Source organism: Copidosoma floridanum, unplaced genomic scaffold (assembly GCF_036245765.1).
Source record: "Copidosoma floridanum isolate Cflo_tuat_1 unplaced genomic scaffold, Cflo_Japanese_pri ptg000031l, whole genome shotgun sequence".
NCBI lineage: Eukaryota > Metazoa > Arthropoda > Insecta > Hymenoptera > Encyrtidae > Copidosoma > Copidosoma floridanum.
In genome coordinates this window covers 2,211,973-2,236,881 of record NW_028321908.1, presented here as the reverse complement: position 1 = coordinate 2,236,881, position 24,909 = coordinate 2,211,973, and the positions used below count along the sequence as shown (strand labels likewise).

The 24,909-nt window shown below is 34.7% G+C and overlaps 1 protein-coding gene across 2 annotated transcripts in view; it reads right to left on the bottom strand.

Moving 5' to 3' along the window:
- Sema2a (Semaphorin 2a) overlaps positions 1–24,620 on the bottom strand; it is a 735,635-nt gene extending 711,015 nt beyond the window's left edge. For both annotated transcript variants that reach the window (XM_089597226.1, XM_089597227.1), the window contains exon 1: positions 24,159–24,620. In XM_089597226.1, coding sequence (XP_089453352.1) covers positions 24,159–24,330 — 172 coding nt within the window. In that variant the 5' untranslated portion in view covers positions 24,331–24,620. The remainder of the gene's footprint in view (positions 1–24,158) is intronic.
- Between the last annotated feature and the right edge of the window lie 289 nt (positions 24,621–24,909).

The following is a 24,909-nucleotide window of genomic DNA, read 5'->3' as shown; positions in this document are numbered from 1 at the left end:
GTCTTGTCCTCGGCAACGCAGGGCATGGTGGTAAAATTGGCCCCAAGGTATGTCGGCCCCTTTACCGTTATGAAGTATTGAGGTCCAACACGTATGAGTTGGAATCTGAAGGAGGCATGCACTTGGGCCTTTTACACGTAGGGCAGTTGAAACCCTACGTTAGTAGAGCCTCAGCGACGGTGGAAGAAGACCCCCCATCTTACGACTTGGGGTCCGAAGAAGACGTGGTCAGCGCTACTCAACCACCGTTGAAAAGCGGCAAACAGGCGAAGCGTGACCCGCCTAATGCGAGCTCATTTATTGGAAGCGAGGCTGCCAGACTAGCCTGGCTGAAGCTAGGCCATCGGTGAAAAGCGACCGTGGTGTCGAAGCCATCCGCCACATCTAAGACAACTGCAAGCGATGGCAGACCACGCGACAAGGTCCAAGCGTGCGACCAAGTGACGGATCAGTCGCCAATTAAAGCGCGATGTTTGTGACCCCGTTAACCAACGAGAATTTAGTTTGTAAGCGCCTCCATCTAACCTCACCATATTTTTTTCTCTTCTCCCCACTTTCTTTCTTTTTGTTGTTATGGGGCAGAGCTGTTACAGATGGAGCCGACAACAGCCATCAGTTTGGGTGGTCTGATAAGGCGTCTCTGACACGCCAGCAACGAGGGTGAGGCCAACGAATTAATTGAGGCCTTCAAACGAGGTCTCAACGCACAGATAGAGGCAACTCCGCAATTGGGCATTCAGCCCAGTGAAGACGGCCAGGTGGATCCCCCGTCAACAGGCCTGACCACCTCAGAGGCCACGAAAGCTCCACAGCCACTGGCCCCTGTCAGCCCAAACGCCACCTGGAAGGGCATCCAGGAGCGTCTTGACAAGGCCCGAGACCATGTCGTGGCGAGTTGTTAGGAGGCGATTGCCGTGTTCGCGGAGATGGAGGCCTTTTTCGGGGAGCGCGGCTCCACGGCTATGACAATGGAGGCCCAGAAGATCGCCATCTTAGGCCGTCGAAACTTCGAGGCCTTCTACCAGGCGTGGATCAAGGAGCGTAAGCATCTTGATAAAGAAGGGCGTCAGTGCGCTAAGGAGACCCGGAACCACGAAGCTGAAACCCGCCAGGAGGACGAACGCCTCTTGCTCAAGGCCCACGCTGTAATGGCGGGAGAAAAATTACCTAGCCCGTTCGCTCTTACATGTGTGGACTAAAAGGCATTAGGCGCTCTAAGGAGTGCCCAAGGAGCACGGAACACTACCACTTCAAGCGCGTAGACGGGGACTGGATCCAGGAGTAACACCCTCCAGTCCGGGACTGGTCAATTCATTGCCCATACCAGCGGCCAAGGGCGGACCACCCCGTCGAATTTTTTTGTTTATTCTATTGATATATATATTTTATTTTTCGCTTTCATTTTTCATCTTTTTTTTATCTTCTTTTTTACTTCTTTTTATTGCCAATAAACCTTGCCCCTTTGTCCCCCTTGTATTTTCTAACCTTCTGTTATCTTTTTTCCACATAAACTTAACCCAAGCCTTCCTGAATGGCACCTAAGAAGTAGAGTTTTATATCCCGGTATCCAACGTCCAGTCGGGGGGTGTGACGGTGAGAGGCCGTCAAGCCATCACCAAAAGGCTAGGGCAGGTAGGGACGTAGCAGAAGGGGGAAAAGTGTGAAAAGGAACTAGATAGGAAAGGGGTAAGGAAAAGAGAAGCCGAAAAAAAAGCAGATTAACTTAGGCCTTCAAGCGCGCGAGAAGAAAAATTGCTGTTTTACGTGAGAAGCGTTAATTTTTTTTTTTTTTTTTTTTGCGCGAGAAGCGTTGTTCACTGATTATTCCTGTTGTGGTAGTGAGGGCTAGTCTTAAGGGATTATCCAATGTAGCCCTGGGTCCGAGTTGGCTTCTGGTCCTGCTGGGATAACAGGAGATATTGGACACGAGGTCATCAAGGCCAACGTAGAAGACCTTAGCCTTCGAACGCTGCCAGTAGGGACGCCTACTAGTCTTAGCGTACGCGCTTCATGACTCCAGTGGAACCTCGATTGCGAGAGGCATCGCTAAGAAGCAGTGGCCCTCGAATAGCCCGCGTTGTCTGCCCGGTTTGCGAGTTTGCACCGTGAGCACATCAAGCAACCGTGCTCGACGTGTGATCACACACACACACACACACACACACACACACACACACACACACACATGCATGCGCGCGCGCGCATACACACGCGAGTGTATTATATTTTTTACTTTCTTTTATATACTTTTGAATATATTCCGTTTTACCAAAAACATCACCAGCGAGTGTTTATTTATTTGTTGTGTGTCCAATTTCAACCTAGTGTGGTGTTAAGAAAGTCGTCGCGAGAAGTTATGACGCCCAAGGTTGCCACGATACTTGGCCCCTGCGATGTCTCGGGGAACGAGACCCGCATACATCACGTACAGGAAGTGTCACTGAGGGTATTCGGGCAACACAGGCCTGGTCGAGGTTGCAAATTCCGCCTCGCTAAATCCGCATTGGTGACACCCCGTAACAATCTATAATCTAAAGGACAAAAAATCTGTATGAATAAAAACTATAGTTCAATCTTCTGATAATTACAAATGTATTCTCTTTACATATATAATATGAATGTATATTTTTCTTCTTTTACTTGAGCATAAATATTGTTTTCAAACGAACTAAAAATTACTATTTCGAATAATAAATTTAAATACAATCTAGTATCACCACATAGCATAGTAATTTCTGTAATATGGCAAGTATGTCTCAGCTTTCTTAAAAAAATATTGTAATTTTTTTTATTGTTATAATCCTTTATTTAACACCACTTTTCTTAGTGCATTTAAAGTGAAATCGTTATTTAAAAATTTTTATTTTATCTATTGAAACTGGTTCACTTTCACCTTTCCTTTACTATCAACCATGGCAGAATTTGTGGCAGTTGCTCCGCGTATGATAGTCAATAATTCGATTGACTTAAAGCGTCAACACCTACTCTCGGACCCTGTCAAGCGCCGCCGTCAAGCGCTGCCATCCCGGTGCGATTTTACCCCCCAACGCTCTAGTGCACACACATACAAGGTACCTCTATATGTGTACTCTCACTATATGATTGCACGAGAAAATATTACCTGACAACACTCGTAAAAAAAACAATGAACTGGATAGTAAAAAAGTTATTATTTCTCATATCAACGTCTTCTTACTTAATACATTCGTATGATTAAATTATCAAAGAGAAATTGACAATTTCTTCGGTGCATTATCTGCGGCCTAGTGACTCCGACTATCGCCAGTAGCGACACTTTTTCAAACTGCTGGTTGGAATACAGTAAGCTATTCAAAAAGTCGGATCATACAAGTTAAGCTGTGATTGTTATATTTCAAAATAACTTAAAATAGCGTTTGTTTAGATTTATTTGTTCATAGCTATGAAAAGCAAACAGTTTCAGTGAAAAAAGATTAAAGTAAAAAATTTTCAGCGGTTAACTTCACATAGAGTTACGATATTTAAAAAATTTTTAAAATAATTGTAAAACAATAAACAAGCACCAACCTCTTAAAACGTTAAAATTGAAAAAATTTTGAAAAATACGTTAGAAACTTAGTTATATTGCGGGATATTGAGGTGTTCCACAGAATTTATTAACGTTGATTCAAGGCCCTTGATTTGGTTGTCTAGAAAAAATATAGTGACATACTGCAAAATTCTTTTGTTGAAACTTTGTTTGGCTGTCAGTTGTGTCAATGAGAATTGATCTTGATAAAATAAATTTGAATTGGTAGGTACTGACAGTATCTCCAAAGAAGGAAAATTTAAAACCTTCCTAAAAAATGTTGTCGTCGTTATTAACAAGAGCATTTTAGTAAACTGTAGCTTTGTTAATTTTTAAAGTAGAAATTGGTAATAAAATGCATTTTATGGTGCTGATTTTTTTATAAAAAAAAAAAACATCTATAAGATCAACAGAAGCCAAAATACGATGCTAACGTTGTTTTACTCGTAGCAACCCCCCTAAATACGCATAGACTTTTGAATTTTGGCCAGGCACAAGTTTTAGGCTCCAGGTCTGTGAAAAAAATGCTTTTGTTACCCATCATTACTTTTATTGCGATGGACTAACTATTTATTAATGTGAGTGAACGCCATTCAGTAACGCGGTGGCTGTGTTGCATCGGTAAAGTAATGAACTAAATGGAAAATACACTGCAGCCGAGCCCACTGATCAAAGAGATTTTAAGTAACAAAATGAATTTCACAGTAAAAAAACAACAGAACTATATAACGGCTGGGCTTAATAATTATTATTGCCTACATCATGATTTCTATCGGAAGTTTTACGTGCCAAGCTGACAGTTTGGGATTTCTAGCATTTCTAACTACTTACGTATTCATACATACACGGTTATTTTTCAAAATTATATAGTCACGCTTGTTATATTACACGAATATTTATTTACGCACTTTTCACTGGATTACATCAGTTTATTGGATACATCATAAGCACACAAATAACAGGATATGACTGTAAAAAGATGGGAAACAGTCACATTATTCCCAGACGCCTAAGCATGGGCTCAGCTGCCACTGCTTCGTATGCTTCTTCTCACTCTTTCTATTTATCATTTTGCAATGTATTGTTCGTGATTCCATACAAATCATAATTTTCCTTGTAGTATATAGATGCATTGTCCTCGAAGGCTGCTTTTTCCTTGATTTCAAGATATTGTAAAAGGACATTTTTTTTTTTTAAGTACGTCATCGCCGCTGGAAGTTTTAGTTTGAAGCTGTTATCGATCCAAAGTTTATTTGTGAAATACCATAAAACTATCATAACGTGAAGTGAAAAGTCGTATGGAAAATGTGAGATTAAAAGTAACAAATTCAACTGAAGAACCGTAGTACAGACACAAAATGAATAATTGATTGGTAGGAAATGGAGTCATAATAATTTGAGAAAGCAGGTGCAATAAGTGGTGAAACATTAATTTCAGCGTGTACATCAACATAAATCAAAGTAGGCTGACATGTTGATCAGAGAATTAAAATAAATATAAAAAAGAAAAAGTCAGTTTAAAAGATTTATGACAGTAAAGGCAAAGGAAACGCAAGCAGAAGATAAATAGATGCACTTAACAAATCATTAAAAAATGATAGTCAAACAATATTGTAAACATGAAAATAAAATATAAAAAAAAATATAAAATCTTTGAAAGTACTCGCCACCACCTAATACATAGGCAGCACTTTTATAGCAAATATTTGACAAAAGTTCTAGCTTATCAACAAACGGCTGAGAGTATATTAACATACATACTTGTGATTGATTTAGATTTAGATACCTTATTGGACTTCTTTGTGCTCGATGCATATATTTTTTTTTCTTTGTAATATTTAATTTGGTATTGTTTCATTCCTGACTACGATGGTATGGTCATACACCCAAGAGCCAGATGCTATCACACACATAACGGAACATGTAGAGAAAAAAACACAGAGGTGCCGTAAGTGCATGAGTGGAAATTGAAACCTAGCTCTCCAGATAGAAAGCAAACGATCTATCACTGAGCTACTGGTAGCTTTCTTCAAGTATATGTAAAATAATATAAAATATAACTAAGCTTATGCGTATTCACACAAAAAAACATAAAAAACATCGCATTTATCACTCAAATTTTCTGATTTTGGCTTCGAAGTCTTCCACTATTTATAAATCTGGTAATGTTGAGTATCAAAGTGGGTATCGTGCTTAAGAGTTCAGTAAGGATTGACGGACAGTAGTGTTGAGCATTTTAAAAAGTATTTATCAACTTGAAGCATCAAACTATAATTTTGATATAAACACTTTAATTTCTCTGAGACTAGGTTTCTGAATACATAAATTGAGAAATCGTACCAAAAATACCGAACAATAAGCGAAGGAGAAAGCTTAATCTATAGAGTGGATATCAGAATTGTCTATAAGTTTTTACACTTTAAATCTGGTCGCATTAACTTTGAATACTCCCTTACCCTCACTTTAACAAGGAGGAAAGCAATTATATTTCCTTAAGAGGTAGAAGATAAAAAGTCTAATTAATAGCATAATAAGTGTGACTTTCAATTACAAGTCTTTATTTCTTTGTAATAGGATAAGTTTGGCTATGAGTCTTGAATAATTAAGACTTATTGAGAGAATGATCTTGTATGCAAGCTACACATTGGTGAGAATTTTGTGAAGTGATAATACTGTCTGCAACCCCACTATTAGGGCTTGATAAATGAGAGAGTATAAGCGTATCTATACTATTTGTCTTGTTGAGTTGAACTTTGAAGATAATCCCTCAAAAGCTTCTAACGCTATGATTTGCTATCAAATCTGCTAACTGTTAATAGCTGGTACAGTCCATAGGATCTAACATTTCCGTACCAGTCCATTAAAGCTCCATCCTAGACTCAGTTTTCATAACTTAACAATTCGTTATATTAAAGAGATAGCTGTTAACTATAGGACATTGCCAAGCTGCATGGTACTGATCATTGGCTAAACAAACGAATCGGATCAAATCTAAGGCCTCACTACCTAAATAAATGCATAGTTGATAAAATTGGAAAATCTAATAGATATACTTCTTCCTATACACCAGAGACTTAGAGGTATCCCAAAAATCCTCCTAATCAGAGCAATTACTAGTAAACTTAGGAAATTTAGTCCTCGATTAATTGAAAGATACAAAACGCTAAAGGAAGAACCTGCCAAATTAGCGGGATTTGTATAAATGCTTATTATCTACCTTGGTAAGTGTCAATATGTCTTCAAAAATTTTACGAAGTCTTTCTAAGAAATTTTCTCATTTCTGTATCAAAGCCTCTGCTCTTCCGCAAGACATCCTTACAATACCGGTTTTTTTTAAGTTTTTGAATCAATTACTAATCTTTGTGTATAACTTAGTCTGCTTTACATAAAGGTTCTCTGTGATAGCACAAAATTATTTTAGCCCAAGAGCAAGTGACTGACTAAATCGTAAACTAAGTACTTAAAGTTAACATTTGAATATAGATCTAAGGTTTACGTCTCTACTAGCTCAATATTTGACTGCTGCAATACTAGAATGACCCGTAGTATTATAGGGTCTGCAATACAAACAGGTGGTGTCGACCGTCAGATGAGGCAGGCCTAAACAGCCTGCAGCTTGCATGAAGCGTAGAGGCCTTACAGTATAAGGAAGTGACATCGTTTGGCAGACAATACAGGCATAGACAGCCTGCAGCAGGTGTAAAGGGCCTACATAAAAAGTAGGTGGCGTCGACTGGCAGTCGGGGCAGGCATGGATGGCCTGCAGCAATTGTAGAGATGCTGACCTCTAATTCCACCACAGCTGACGAGGTTACCTTGCACTACAAGCCCTAATTAATGAGTAACCATTCGCAAGACCTTACTACATTAACTGTCGAAACAAATGTTAGAAGAAAGTGACACACTTTATGTAACTGTACGCTTGAAAGTATAACAACTACAAAATAGATAAGCTGATCCTCAAATTGGTAGGTGTACATTTTACTAACGTAAAATTACTTGACTCGACTCACTGTTTCAGTGATAAAAGTTTTGAGTATCAAAGCGAGTGTCGTGCTCAAGAGCTTAGTAAAATAAACCGATAGTGTTTTCGAATATTTTAAGAACTACTTATTAACTTGAAGGAGCAAATTATAATTTCGATTCAAATACTTCAAATTTTCTGAGATGAGGTTTCTGAATATATGAGTCGAGAAATCATACCAAAAAATACCAAACAATAAACAAAGGAGAACGCTTAAGTGCGTATGAGAATTGTCTAAGCAATGTAGATGCAAGTGCATGGGTAAAAAACTCGCACAAAGGCACTAGCACGCGGCTCAACAACCACGTACGAACTGAACTCAGCATTGCGCAGCTATACTTAATGAGCAAGCAGCTATTCATTTTACAGTACTATTGAAAACTGGACAGACGTAGTACGTGGTGATTCGTTGACCATAGGCACAGTGCTTGGCTTGTAGATTGGTGGGCTGCTTTAACGCACGTAAACTTAAATCTAATAACATTAATATTGAATGTACCCGCACCCTTGCTTCAAAAAGGGAATACTAACCCACGTTAACTTCAATCTAATTTAATCAATATTAATCACTTATTGATAAAATAAGTTATATTTTTTCCGTAACTAAAATCTCCTAATTTTACAGTTTTCGTGTACTTTTTTTTCTAAATGATTGTGATACTAAAAAAATTAGGCTTTTCGAGTGGTATCTTAATCTTAAAACTTTTTTCATCTATTAACTTAATTTTTTTATATAATTATATTACTTACTACTTTTTGCATAATAAGCTCAATGTTAACAAAAAGGCAACATATAAGGATTATTTTATACTACATGACGGAATGAAGCTATGGGTAACCCCCATGGTAGTACAATGACTTGGGCTGCCGTTTTTATATTGGTTAATACGTACTTACGAGTTCACGATTTAGTCCTTACTCGCTTGACTCACCCCTCTGGGATGACGAATTTCTCACGTGCCCATTTTTAACCGTGGTCTGATGGTTTGGAAGCTATTTTAAGTATAGGTCCTCAGTGGTATGTCAATATTTAATTCATAATAAATATAAAATGGTTTTTTACTTTGTCAATGGCAATATTCACATATGTATAGAAACACGGCTATGCAGAGCTAAATAGGTGATAGCTGTTATACATTAACTGATAGTCTTAGGTTTCTTTTTAAGAATCCTACGTGTTAACATCATATATTACACACTGATTTTTTAAAATTTTTTGATACAAATTTTAGCAAGAAAAATTATTATTTATTGATAATAAGGGTCACTAATTACGTATCTCACGTCAGATTCTGGAGATGCCAGGTGTGTTAAATGCCAGGTATTGTTGCTATTGGCTTGAAATTTCTTTTATTGTGACTCATATGCTTTTGGGGTTATAAGTGGAAACGCAAGAAAACTTTCTTAATAAAGTTCTTGATATTCTTACATTATATAAATAGGCCCATGTAGATAGAGGTACTGTAAAACCATTTTTTCCAACCAACAACTGTGCTAATCCTTGCCCTAGTCAATAACAAGCTTTTGTATGATCTTAAAGAAAATCAAGTTTTTTTTTTCCTAATGACTTGAAGGTCAGTGCCTAAGAACACGATCAGTAAGAGCTAATTTTGAAAGTACGAATGAAAACTCCAAAAAATTAGGAACGTTTTGTTGGTCTAAACGCCAACCTTATCAGGCTCAGTCTATATCGTTAAGACGATCGTTACAGACTTTTTTTTTCCTAGTGATTTTCAACAAATAAGCAAAAATAAGAAAAGTAACGTCTCCAAGTATGAATCAAATACACAACATTCTATTTACTATACAGTTTCTCTACCATTGAGTTTCCAAGGAGTCTAGTATTCAATAGTGTGAGAAGTAATATTGTATTAAATAAATCAAGCTTAAATGTAAAAAACATCTCTGTCAATAATACACTCTATCTGAACCGGTAGTAAGAGTATATACACAGTTCGTCAGTAGCTTAACAGTAGAGCAACTATCTGTAAAAAGGAAGTTGTGAATTTAATCTGCATCCAGAGACAATATCTCATTTTTTATTGACTAAGAGAAAAATAGAAGAAGAGTGCTTGGCTGAAAAAATACTTCAATGGTACCTTTATTTACATGTGCATGTTAATATGGTATAAATATATCGAGAACTTTGTTAAGAAAATTTTCTTACATTCCTACTCGGTCATTTTATCAGTGCATTCATACTGACAGCCTTACGAGAATATTTCAATAAAGTTTCTAGTATGCCTAAGAGTCTTTGAGACAACTAGGCGCATGCGTGCTTTTTCCAGCAAATTTAACAATGGCAAAAAAGATATTAAAGCCCACACAGCTGTACGTTGCTCTACTATGGTAGTTTAGCCGTCAAAGCATACAGTGCATTTGCACCATCTAGCACTACCCAGCACTATCAAGCTTTAGGATAACTTTATCGTGCAAGTTCAGGCGTTTGCTTTTTCACCCATGGACTCGCGTAGACCTTCAACTGCTTACGCGCGTTATCTTGTACCATCTTATATAATCTTACATCGTCTTATATTCAGCGTATACATTCACTGTATACTGGCAAGCCCATGCATATACTCGTACGCCCGAGTGAACACTGGTGTGGCCTAGTGAGCTCCCGAACTGTTCCCAACGCCAGAGAGACCAGTCACACTCCTGATAGTTGGAAATTTCGATCGGCATTTTAACAAACAACACCAGCATTTGCACATTTCTCTGTTTCATAAGCTTTTGGTCGTTTGTGTGCGATAATACCTAAGTTTTAATGAATGATAACTACATCTTTAAGTCATGCTATAAATGGAGACCAAACATTTAAGCTGATAGACGCTAAGAGGATATGTGAGCCATTATAGAAAAAAATAAAAGTGTAGATTCTAAAGCAAAATCGGCTCTTTGGAATCTGGTGTTTAAGGACTGTTAATGTCCTGAGAAGTCCACTATACTTAATTTATAATTGTTAATATTTTGCCGTTAAGTTTGTAATTGCATGAAACAGAATATTGGCAGAGTCTGACTTTTTCTCTCACAAAAATTACAGATAGTATACTGAAATAGAGGTACTTAAGTTCAGATTTGCCGTAGAGTATACTAATCTCCACAACTTGGGCTTGACGTCTGATTGGGAATACTTTAAAGCTTTGTTATTTTGAAAGATACTGTAAAAGTAAGCAAATTAGTTCGGAAAGTACTTAATAAGCCAGTTGTCGAACCAATTGAGAAGTTAGTTGGCCATCTCAATAACTCTTTGGTTGTTAACAATCTAGTGCGGCTTCAGCAACAACGATAGGTGTTGCTATGAGTTCTAACCAAAACGACGTTGTTGTCAATTTTTTTGTCAGTACTCCTGCTATAGATATTCGTTGGTTTGATACTCTTTTACCAAACGTACAAAAAATACGACGAGATGATATAATTTTCTGTAGGAACGATATAAGCATGCTGATATTTCGACACAGCCAACTCAAAAGAAATTGGAAAAGAATGTTACTTTCAAATGACAATCAATTGTATTGTAAAGGTACCACTCATTCTAAGCATATTATTTATTTTAAATATGTATGTGCCTATAAAGACAACTAAAAATATTAGATGTTTTTTTTACGGCGACTAAAACAAAAATAATTACATTATGTGGTCCTCCTATTAAACAAGCACAGATGACAATTAAAGAAAAATCCGAGTATTTCACAACGTCATATAATACAGCTTATAATACAACCAGAAACAATTCCTTATCCCCACAAAAATACCTTTCAACAAAACAAAAGGATTGGGCTAGTTTGATGTGTTGTTGAGTTAATATTTTAATGTAAGGAATTTCTGAAGCCTTTATATACTGCTAATGAGTGGTATCCTTCTTAATCAATCTGTATCCTTGAAAAGTTCTGAAATCCAAACATAAAAACAGTAAAGTTTTTTTTTGCACAACGTACATTTTGTATAGTATAACACTCGTATTATAGTGTTGAGTACTCGTACTTTAACAAAATCAAACTCAATAATATTAACTTTTGACTAGTACTGTTTATTGACCTTTTTTTTAAATGGATTAGAATAATGTCCTAATATTTTCATATACTTTTGATATATCAAGGCATTATTGTATGTTATATGAGGTTTGCATGAAGTACCAGTCAAAAGTTTATATTATTAGGTTTGATTTTGTTAAAGTATGAGTACTAAACAGTATAATACGAGTGTCATACAAAATCTGCGTCGCGCAAAAAAAAAAACTTTACTGTTTTTATGATTGGATTTCAGAACTTTTCAAGGCTACAGATTTATTAGGAAGAATACTGCTCATTGGTAGTGTGTAAAGGCTTCAGAAATTTCTTACATTGAAATATTAACTCAACAACATATGAAACTTACCTAATTTTTTTGATTTATTAAAAGGTATTTGTATGGAGATATCATAACTTTTTAGGAAAATACTGTTTTTTTAATGTTTGTATTAAAAAAACTTAGTTACGTTAGATATCGCTCATACTTAAAAATACTGGATAAAAACGAAGTTTGTACAACATAGCCACGCGTATCTACAATGATTTCACTAAATTTCTACTTAAAGTAGCTCATATAAAGATGTTTTAAATACATGAATGTGTGAAGACGTTAATTTGTTTAAATAATTAATAAGTTTACCAAACGAAATAAATTTTCTTAAAAATACGGTCTTAGAACTTTCACTTATAATACTATCTTCTTTTTCTTTCTTTTACTGAACTACTTAATCATATGATTGTCAGGAATGAAAAAAAACTATAATTATATAAATTCAATAACTCTTTTTAAGTAACATACTTATGTAATTGTACGCATCAAAAATCCCCAATGTGTAATTTATTCAACTAGCTTTTATTTTTAAATCTTTCTTATGTATTGATGAAATTGAAACTTTGCAAATAAAAATTATATAATAACTAACTAATTTTTACAGTAAATAATTATTTATTACGAAAATACGTACGAAAACCGTGAAAGCGACGTACAAACGATTTTACTATAAGAAGGTCATTCACCCACCCACCCCTCTTCTGAGACATGGTTATTCTCTACTATTATCTGCAAATCTGCATGCCACGGTAAATAGACATTATATCACCGATTGTCAACTTATATTATATTCTAGTGATTAGGTCAAATTGAAAACACCATAGACTTACCCGCGAGGAAGTGACAGAGCGGAGTCCCGAACCTGAGCTCTGCAGGCGGAGAGCCAACGCTGTACCATCTTAGCCGATGTGAGCTCCCAATGCTGCACGCTATCTTATCTATGAAATTATAGGAAGTACCTGTAGCGAATTTAACACTGTTGGTAGCTCTATTTAACTTTAAGAACACGCCTATCCCAGTTATACACCAAAAAAATTTAGCTTGCAGTCAACTTCATGATAAAAACATTTAAAAGTTGAAACTAAAACTGAAGAAGTTTTAATCTTAATTTGAGAATTTTGAGATGTACATGCCTCATTTTTCTTGTTATAACAACTTTCTGATGTAAATTTTTTAGTAAAGCTGTAAAGTGGGATTAAAGAAACTAAATGAAACCAAAATACATCAGGCATACCGGCAAAAATACTTAATTTTCGAAATTTGAAAATTCGAGTATGCAAATCTAAAGTAAATAGTAGCACGGTTGCCAAAGCTTCGTTTGCTTTTTCAAACTTACTACGTTGTGCTTTGGCGTTGATATGTCTATTAATAATAGTTTCTCCTTGTAAAATTTTAATTACTTTTTTTTCCAGTATTTATTTGTTGCTATACTTCATTTTTATACTGTTTTAATTTTGACACTTTATCTATATAAATAGATTGTTTAAAATCTTCTTAAAATTTTTAGCAATGTATTTTTTAAATACTTAAAACTGTTACATTATAGAGGGTACTCCAATAAAACAAGAAGCAACGTCAACATCTATCACCAGGAAAAAAAGAAGTTCAGGCATGGTCATGACGAGGACAAATTAGGCGTCAACTATTGTTCGTACAAATACAAGTGTTAAGCAAGTATTGCTTTTCCTCATTACTATTTTTTTATTCGTAGGTTCACTTCACCATCGATACAGTAAATCCTCATGTGATCACCTCGATGTTCTTTGACAATACTATGACAATCCCGGATACTAACTACAGGATTCCCACAATTAAAAACCAGGCTCGTTCTACCTACATAATGGCTATCCGTATCTCACTCAGCATGCATCGTATTAACCCCTGAAATCTGCACAATATTCCTTTACAAATTGTATGCCACCATCTTAGTCTCACGCAACTCCTGATTTGATTCATCCAAACACCCCTCATCCACCCGAAATTCTGTCCAGTGTCAACCAGTTTTTACTTATCCGAACTCATCGTCCGTGCCTAGGATGCCAAAAAACTCGAGTATCCAGTCTCTTACGGCGTTTTAGCCGATTCCTTCGTCCTTAACCACTCCTAACATTGCGACTTCATCCACTAACTTAATGTGTCCATCCTCCTTTGTCCATACTCAATCTCAAATGCAACTGACAACTACATAAGTTGCATCCTCAGAAAGTTTTTTCGAGACAAGTTATCTGAAACGATCAACTGACACTCTTTTACTTGGAGATGCAACTAGAAAATAGGAGTAAAATTTTTTTTATTTTTTAGTGCTTCTTTTACTTACTTACAGAAAATAAATTTATAAATTATTTGTGCGTTTGACAGTGTATATTGTAGTGCACTAATAATAAAATTTCATTGTAATTTGTTTGTTTTCCTTTTTATCAGAAATAGCAAATGAACAAATAGTTCTACAGGAAGATATTAATTTATTAGTTGGTAAACGAAATTTAAAAGATAAAAATTTTCTTACGTGGATCAACATGTTAAAGATGTTTAGTTACTGGAGTAATTAGCATTATTTATGCATAAATATCAATAGTACATTTTATAACTTTCGATCAAATGTCAGCAAAAACAGTCGATGATATGGTGCGGGTTGGTTCTCGAACCCCAAATGCACACATACAGTAAGCTATCTATACATTTGTGTGTCGTCTGATATCAGTGTTTTTTTCACTAGAAGTAATTTGGCAACGCTATGTATGTACGTATTTGCAAAGCAGACAAGTCACCTATCAAATAAAAATAATTGTTTTTCCCACTGTTACTGCGGATCAGCCAGTTATGTTTTATCGGGTTCAACAATCAAATTGCAAACGATTAATATTTTTTAACATTACACATGCACTACGAAAGGTGGGTGAGCTTGTGTTTTAGTCTCTCGCAAGGAAGTATCAATTTAATTTTTTTCACAAAATACTGATCTATCTGACAATTTTTTTGCAAAGTTGTTGCAAAAATTGCAAACGATCCACTGGTTAAAGTTTTTTTTTTCTTATCAAATTTTGAAAATTGGTCACAGAGTTTCTAGAGCTGTTTATTTATCTGTAAAACAGTTGCCGGTGCTGCTGCATGTTCAATTACCCCTCACCGCTTTTATTTCTATAATGTCTCCCCGATAACTGATGAACGTCCTTAATCAGGGTAACAATGGTCGAACTTTGCAAAACGCTGATCCTTCGCTATCGTCGTTCAGTTCAAGTTACCAGCCATCTTCTTAATCAGATCGATTCATAGCGAATCTTTGCTGAAATGACAAGTGGTTGTCGTCGATGTCATGAAAATACAGAAAAATAACATTGACAAGAGACGTATTAAGTAGTTCAGTCAACAACTTACAGGTTAACTAATTTGCAACAGTTACGTGTCGGTATTTTTACTATAGCTATGTCATGGTTTGAGTAATTTTTTTTATTACTATCATTACAGATTGTTTTTGTCAATATGGTCTTTGTAGTTGATACGTCTTTACCTCTCATTCTTCCCAAAATACGCACATGCCAAGTCCACCCTATAAATAAAAATAGGGCTACTTGTGGAGAATATCATTACCTCTTCCAGAAGTTGTTAGAGTATTTTGATAAGTTTCAGCAGTACTTGCGTGCGTCATCAAGTACATATTTGTATATATTATCAATAACACATGAATTATTACAAAAGAACTGGTGCAATTTGCATACATCCCCACTTTACCGGGAAGAGAGTCTCGTGGTAACATTAAGGTAATTTTCACACTTTTATCCCCTCAGTATTATATTAACTTTAAAACTATTTCTGACACATTGGCTGATTAATAGAATTCCATCTAGGCCAATCATCAAAGCTAAGGATATTTAGCCACGGAATAATCTAGACTTATTAAACTTGACGATGGCTTGGACGTTTCTTACACTCGTCAATGTAAGTGAAAGGTGGGCAAAGTTCATGTCGGTGTTTAAGTCTATGAAATATGACTCAAACATTTAGTCTTAACGTGATTGATGCCCCAGGCTGTCTTAGGGTCAGTTTCTCCCACTGAGTTTTCTCCTAACTAAAGTAAAATAAAATTTTTAGTTTAATTAACTTTGTAAGAATTCATGACAAAAAAATCATATTTATCATAGGTTATTGGCTACAAGATTCTTTTCTGCTAAATAGGCTTTTTCCTGTTGCATGGGTATTTCAACCGTGTGCACAATCGCTGAGGAAGTTATAAGTGCACTGTGGATAGTTTTTTAACCTTTTTATATGACAGTTCCAACAAACCAAGATTTTTCCAAAATCACAAATGATTTCAAGGTCAAATAGGACTTTACTTATTGCTAAGTTGCAATAGATGGACGCCATACTGCCATTAAAAAGCCAGCGAAGTCAAATTCTTCGTACGATAACTAGATTATTTTTCATTGTTTTACAAGCAGTTGTTAATGAAAAGTATAGGTATATTTGCATCGGTGTCGAAAATTTTGGGCACCAAAGTACTGGCAGGACATTTCAGTCATTGCTGTTTTATAGAGCTCTTGTACAAAAAGAACTAACTATTCCTGGACCTGGTTTTATGCCAAGTACAGTAGTTGTCGTACCTCATGTGTTTATTGAAGACGGTGCCTACCCTCTTATGGATCATCTGATGAAACATTTTAAGGGGACCAAATTATCACAAGATCAATAAACTTTGAGAAAAGATTGTCACGTGCTTGTATGGTGATCAAAAACGCATTCAGATCTAGTAAAGGATCCTGGCGAATATAATATTGTACAATAAAATACTCTCTTAAAGAAGCTTCTTCGATTGTCCAAGTCGCTTGTTTGCTTCATTATATTTTGATTCATCATGATCGCAACATTTTTACAATAATTCAACAAACCATTTCGTAGTAAATGAAACAGCAGCTGATAACGAAAAAAATAAGACGTTTGCTAAGGAAAACGGTGTAACTGTACGACAAAAGTTCATGGATTATTTTGTTAATAATCTTTTTATTTGTTGAAAATTTAATCAAATTAAAATGTAAACTACTTTTTTATAGATTGATGTAAGAATAGTTGTCAAATGTATTAGTGACTGTTCAGAATCTTAGAAGCTGCAGTGTTTATTTGAATTATGCCCACTTTTCCACAGTAGATGTGATGGCAGCACTGTACGGCTCACGATTTACAACCATGATTAATTTTCAATGTTTTTTCGTTGGGCACCTCTTTTCTGATAGGCTGGCGTATGTGACTGGACTGTTGCTGCTGTTCGCGCGTTTTTTCATCACCTACCGTTATATATACTCATAATTTTCAGTTGGCAACTAGCTCTCAAATAGTTAATGCTCAAACTCACTTCAGTTATTATTTCAAGCTAGTTAATTATCAGGCACTTTTAGTTCTAGTTAAACTCAGTATATGAAATTGTTAATTATATATATCATATCAGTTTCAATAACATACTGTTCAAGTTTAATATGCTCATAAAGCAAGTTTCATACAAAAAACCTACTCACATAATACATGTGTTGTAAGGTTAATATAATCTATAAATCACAGAAGAACTCATAATACAGTGGACGAGGCTTACTGCAACCATTTGTATTTTATTTGTGCTTTCACCGCAAAGTATTATAATCAAGTGTTGTATGGTAAATTCATTTTTAAATTTAGAGAAAACTTATTTTATAACAGTGCTCAGTTCAAACTCTCTGACACAGATACATTCTCTACAGTTACACACACCCACACACGCAGACAATCAAGTGCACACAGCCACTTTCACTATTATATTTGCTCAAGTGTATAAAAATATACTCAATGCTTATAAACTTAATAGTGATGCTCATTGAATATTGCCTTTTAATTACTTTTTTTTACTATTTACTTTGATTTTATTGAATTTTATTTTTTTACGCAAGCTCAAAAACTATTAATGATTTTATTATTTTGTTAAAAAACTCAGTGTGAATATTGTTCAGAAAATTAAGACTTTTTTTGATATTGTTAATGTACAAGTGGTAATAAAAGCTTATGATTATTATATTTATTTTCTTATTCACTTGTGTTGCATGCTTATACCCACCTGATCTGACACTTTAGAAGTGCACTTATATCAGCACTTAATGATCAAACAGTAGCTTTCATGTAAAAAAAATACTAATTAACTTAGTATGTAAGAATTCCTTTTATGTTAATGCGTATCACAAATTTTTTATTTCTTAAATTTTATTACCTAACTGAAACCTCAGTGGGACAAATTCTTCCGTTTGTGTGATAGAATTGTTTTTTTTGTCGTGAATCTATAAGAAAAAATGCTAATTATAATAGTTAAATATAAATCAGTATATTTTCTTATAATGCTAGACATAGTGACAATTTGTTAATGTCCGTGATGATTTTTTACAACTTTGTTTCATTTATTGTACGATTTTGTTTTGATTTATTAAAATTACTATGGTTTTCCTATTTCTTAAATTAACATAAAACGTAACGTTATCTACAGTGCATAGAGTGTATAAAATTAACTTGTTTTAAAAAGTATTACCTCAATTCAGGTATTAAAGCTTTGTTTTTTTTAATCATCATTAAGTTACCATACATATTTTAAAACAATTACACATTCATCAATCAAGACAATCAAAAATCTCGGGGTACTTTATTTGACTTCACATAAAGGTGTCACATTGATTGTAAAACTATTTTTATAAATTATAACGTCGGAAAACTAAAGTTACTATTATTTTTTCCCCGCTCGTTTCTTCGGAATTTTCCGTGTTGACTTAAAACTACCAACGTGCATCTGAAAAGAGATGAATCACCTGCAAACTCTATTCGTAGCTGCAGCACATGGACCAACTATGATTCATGCAAACGCACGTAGGCCTATGTTGATTGGAAACGAAAAGCAAATAAGATAATAAAATACTTTTCAATACAGAGAAACGTAATAACTTCAAAAACTAATAAAGGCAAAAAGTCCAACTAAGAACAGCTGAACTGGGGTGTACTACTAAATGCTGGCACAACTTGATACGATGTTTAAAATTAGAATAACGTAGAGTGAATACGTATAGACAAATCATAATACATACTATACTCCAAGCATAACAACATCAACTTTTTATTTGGTTTTTATAGATGCATAACTCGCCGAGCTACCCTTTTTTCTATTACATTTCCGAATTTTTTCATATACCATCGGCAATAGCCTAAATTTTTGAACTCGCTTAACATTTAAGAGAAAATGGGAATACCGATCTCATCATTAACAATAGCTCTTTCCCCTTTCCTTGACTCATATGTGTCGGGAGAGAGTCCGTGCGGCTGCTCCAATATAAGTAACGGAATTTCAAATCTCCAGAGCACCACGCGCCAACTCCCTCTCCAATGACTAGAAGCGGAAAACACATTAACTGAAATTCTACCGAAATTAACGATATTTTATCTTAACATTAACATCAAGTCAAATTAAAGTTTTAAAAAATTTGGATGTAAAAGAGAAAGGAAGGGCACTAGTGAGAGAATCACCTTCCCTTCTCCTGACGCATGGAGGAGAATGAGACGGATGTGAGATGTGCCAATTTTTGAGTGGCTGAACTAGAGCATCTCCAGCCAATTAGATCCTTGGCTATTATCTTTCCCCTTCAAGATTTTTCCGGCAAATTTTTCTGCGTCGTCTCGAACCAGCGCGTCACAGAGGTCCGTTACTCCTTATAAAAAGGCCCAGAGGCCCCGAGAAAACGCTCCCGACGATAGCCCTTCAAGGTAGACTGAGTAGTAAGAATCCACCTCTGCTACAACCCAGTCTACTGCAAAGCAAGGCATAGTACAGTTTAAATTTTACCATCGAACGGTCAACTGGGTAGTTAGAGTCCGCCCCTGCTACCATACGGTCCTCCACGAGTGCGGTTTAACCTTCTACATCAAACACCTCGCGCTGGTTTCTCACGAGTAAAATTTTGTTAAAAGTAAAAGTAAAGTGTTTATAAATAAAAAGTAAGTTACACAAAAGTAATTAATGCTGATTAAAGGTGAAAAAGGTTTTCTTACTTTGTGACAATCTTTAATTACACAGCAATCTAAGAAATTTTTTAACATTATTAATAATACTTTTTATTTATAACTCTCATAACTAAAAACTATTTTATAAATAAAATAAAAAACTTGAAAAAAATTAAAAGTACTAGTAATCAGCCGAAAATGTAATCATGTTATTTTTGAGTAGATGAAAAAAATACCTCTGGTTGAGTCTTCTTTTGGATTGTAAGATGTTGAGAAGTAAGAGGGTTCTGGTTTACTTGTAGGTTTTGTTTTTATAAGAGAAGATACGCGTTTTCTCTTGAATGGTGACTTTTACTTTATCTGTGAGCCATCTGCCACGTTCGTTTATTTTCTGCTTACATTCACAAATAAAATTATTGAATAAAACAAGTTATACTTAACATGATGGATTTTTTAAATATATATGTTACGTGTGCTATTAATTAATTGATTACTACAGTGCGTTCACTTATCATCTGACGTCAAAACCTGTTTCCAGTGTCTATTTGGCTGGCTGTACTGGAAAACTAACTGATTCAGATCGTTCGTGACGAAACTTAAATCATCTGGACTGATTTTTCTTACGTCAGAAAGGAGTGTCTCGAACCAACGTAAATCGATAACAGGACTCCTGGTTGTAGTGGCTTAGACAATGCTGTCACGACTATTCGCAGTGTTTGCTGTGGAAATGACAAGTAAGTCCCTTACTTCAAATAAAGATTTGTAATTGCTAGCTGGATTGTAAGTCAGGAGATTATCCTTGAAAAATAAGAGCTCCTCGTAAAACTTACATTCAGATCTCGTTCTTTCTAAACAAGTGGCTCCTGAACGATGGTTATTAAGCTTTCTGAACTCATACTCAAGTTCAGCTTTCTAGCTATTTCACTTATTTCAAAGAGTATCATCTGTTAATAGAAAAAGAAGTATTAACAATATAATGTTACAAAAGAAAATTGGTAAAGTCATAAAAATTTGCACGTTTCGTAGTATTACCTGGCAGCTCCAAGTCCTTGGTAATAGAATTTCAAAGTTAAACTTAGTGCTTAGGATCCTTTAATTTAAAAAGACGCTTTTTTCACAATGGCTTGCATATTCTCACAGCGTCTGTCAGCTTGAACATTTGGTCTTCATTCATAGCACGACTTGAAGATTTAATTAATAGTCAACGAAACTTAGCTATTGTCTCGCACAAACGACCATAAACTTACGAAACAGAAAAACGTGCAAATGCTGGTGTTGTTTGTTAAAATGATGGTCACAATTTTCAACTATCAGGAGCCTGATTAGTCTCCCAGGCATTCGGACAGCTTGGGAGCTCATTAGGCCGTACCGGCATTCACCTCGGGCATACGAGTATATGCACAGGCTCACGAGTATGCAGCAAGTATATACGCTCAATATAAGATGATACAAGATTACACAAAATGGTACAAGATAACGCATGTTAACGGTTGAAGGTCCACGCGATTCCATGGGTAAAAGAGCAAATACCTGAACTTTCACGACAAAGTAATTATAAGGCTTCATAGGACTGGGTAGTGATAAATGGTGCAAATGCACTGTAAGCTTTGACAAGTTATTGACAATTTTACTTACTAAGTGCAACCTCTAATAAATCAGCAAAATCGTTTTTTTGCTAGTCAATGCTGGACAAACGGGGCATATGGGCTTGCTTACAGAAAGATCATCATGAGAGGCTAAATTACCTTAGTAGAGCATCCAGCAAACAGGAATCTTAATTGAAATTAGGTCGTTATGCTGTCAGTATGAATAAACTGTATTTAATAAGTAAATTTGTATCTCAGACTTTACACAAAAGATTGAGCCAATTAGAGCAACTAAATGCTTTTTTATTTAGCTAAGGCACATTTTTTCTCGTTTTCATGGGCAGGAAAGACTGATGTACAATTCATTTAAGCATGGGAGTGTGAGTAAGAGATTTGATGTACTTTTATCTCACTTGAACTTACAGGCTTAAATAAGTAACTAATTGATGTTTTCTGCTCATGTTAACGTAACAAACTTTATCTGAGCAGAATGTAAGGGCGCGCAGGTTTTTTTGGCTCGTTCTATTGTGTGGAGCCTATTTCGCAGCTCTATTACTTGTGATGGGACTGAACCATTAAATATATATCAGAGGCATTGAAAAACAAATTGACATCCTTTGTAAGGTGGTTATTTTAACAAACTGAATTTGAATTTAATGTTTTTGTCATTCAAACTGTTATTACCTGGATCGTTATATTAAAAGAATAGCGTTCCAGTAATTTGTAATGGCTAATACATGATGTTGTAGCTTTATTTGTAAGAAAAACACCGTACAAGAGGCATAAGGTCTATTTTGGTAACGTTTGTGAAATATCTCTAAATACGTTGATGCTTCATAAGATAATATATTTACTACGAGCAGGTTTTCAATGGCACCACCAATGCTGGAGTTCAGTTCTAAATTTTTCAATACGAAAGCATTAGATCTTACAGGTACGTCTGTATTCCAAAAAACTACAGTTCTATTTTGATGTGGCAGTTTATGAAACTGTTACTTATTACATGATATTGTAATAGTTTATCGGAAAATAATTATCTCAAAAAATACAAATCAGCAAAAAAATAAGAAAACAAAGGTCAATGATAGTTTTAGATAAACAGTAGGTATCAGCTATACCTATGAACATGGCACTTCTGACAAACTGATGAATCTTGCCTGGCAAGTATGGAATTAATTTTGACCATGTAACAAAAATAGTGTAGTAATTACTCCAAAATAATTCAAATTTAATTTAGTGTACCAATGTTGTGTAAGAATTATGAATTCCATAAATCACCATATAAAAATAGAATTGTAGTTAATTATAATAGAACCATTCCTATAAGATCCAACAGTATCATGCTAGTTTATTAAGTACTAAACTTCAACATAGGTGGCACCACCTAAGATGTGCTCATAGTCATTATAGTAATTCATTAAACCTTATGAAATACATTGAAAATTTTAATGTGTAATATTACAGGCCATGTCTCAAGAAGATAAGTGAGCTTTGAAAAACTGTAACAGTTTGAATAAAAACTTAGTAAAAAGGCAGTCTGTTATCCTGGAAGTCAAACTTTGAATTTCAAATACAAAAGAAAGAATCAAATCAAGAAACATGAAAACATATTTAACCCTAAGTTATATTTTTATCGTACGTCGTATATATTATTGTATGATAGGGTAGACTATACTAACTGTAATAATAAATATCATACAGCAATTTCATGGTTTATTACGCCACATGGGATGAAACTACCACAATCCTTTCCAGGTGTGTAATTGCCTTTTGAGTCAAATCAATACTATACTTTTGTCCCGTGTAGCGTTTACGATTTTTTACTCTCTGTCTTACTATGACATTTCTTTACAATTTCAGGGTAGAGAAAATATAACCTCCCATATAAAACTCACATTCTTGACTAACTAGAAAAGTATTTTGGAGTTACCTGCCTTGAAATTGTCTCCCGGGCCGCAGGTAAGCTTCTATAATTAGAGAATGCAAATTTTTACCTAGGAAAAATGTTGCACTTTTATCCCTACAGTTAGGAAAGAAGCGTCGTCCTTCGGGGGGGGGGGGGGGTATGGTAAAAAAATTTTAATATAAGCTCAACACTTACATAGTGTAGATACGTGATGGTCAGGGAGAATAGTTTTTTTGTATTAAGATTATAAACTTGCTTACTCTAAGCTTAAAAAATGAAAATTTTGAAAAGTTGGTTGTAAAATTAATCTAAAACAAAAATAATTATTAAAATAAAATAGATACAATGTATTAACATGCTTTTTTACTCATTTTTTACAAATTTCTAATACCAAATACGGTTACTTTATAAGAACTCTAAGAAATGTAATCAAAATATTTTTTTAATTTTCCTGTGTTATGTCAAAAAATATTTTTTTAACTAATAAATGCTTTGATAAACCTTATCCACATGCTGGAAAAAGATAATTTTATAGTTGAAAATTTATTTAAAGGGTAATGTATTTCTAAGCTGTCTTTAACTTTATAAACTTGTTTGGCCTTTTTTTTAACAATGTGTTTATATTAAATGAAATTGATTTACTGTCGACTTTATAAAGACTTTTGATTGTTACCAACAATTTCTGAACTTTAAGGTAATGCTACACTTGAAAAAAAACTAAGTGTTGTAACTTTGTAGAATATAAATAGATATGATACCTACCTTTGTGATGCCTAAGGTGAGTGCGTCCACAGCACGGTTGTTCAAAGTATGCATGTCCTGGATGAGCCCCTTGAGGCCTGTTTGCACTTATTAATTCTGGTAATAAACTAAATATAGATAATAATATACCTCCCTTTACACAAAGCATGATTTCTAAGCAAATCATAGACATTTGTTACAAATCACATTAGTGCTGACATTAAAAAATTATCAAAATTTTACAAGTGGTTCATACAGGTAAATACTATTCAAAACTCTCAGCCTGCATATCCCTATATACTAAATGGTTAGAAAAATCAAACAAACTAATTAGATGAATAAAAATTGAACATTATTTTATACAGCTTTATCCAAAGATTGTATATCAAAGATGTAATGCACTCACTACAAATACTCAGTATTTTCAAATAAACAATGAAAATGGAAGTAATACATTTTAAAACTCTGTTACTTTTGTGGTATCTCACTACCTGGTCACAGTGTTACTGCCAACATCCCCCTGTTTATGCTTTGCTTCGATTGAGCTCGGAAGTATTCGAGTAAACTCGTTGAACGTACATCCTTAGTTCCCACCCCATCAAGGATACATCTAGCCTGCCAATATAAAATAATCATGTCAAATTACTTTGGTGTATCTGTAGAAAATATGAAAATTTTTTAATAATTCAGTGAAAACCTTTGCTAATAAAAAATTTAATGAAACTATTTCTGACTTGAAAGACTAAACTTCATTACTCATTCACAATAATAG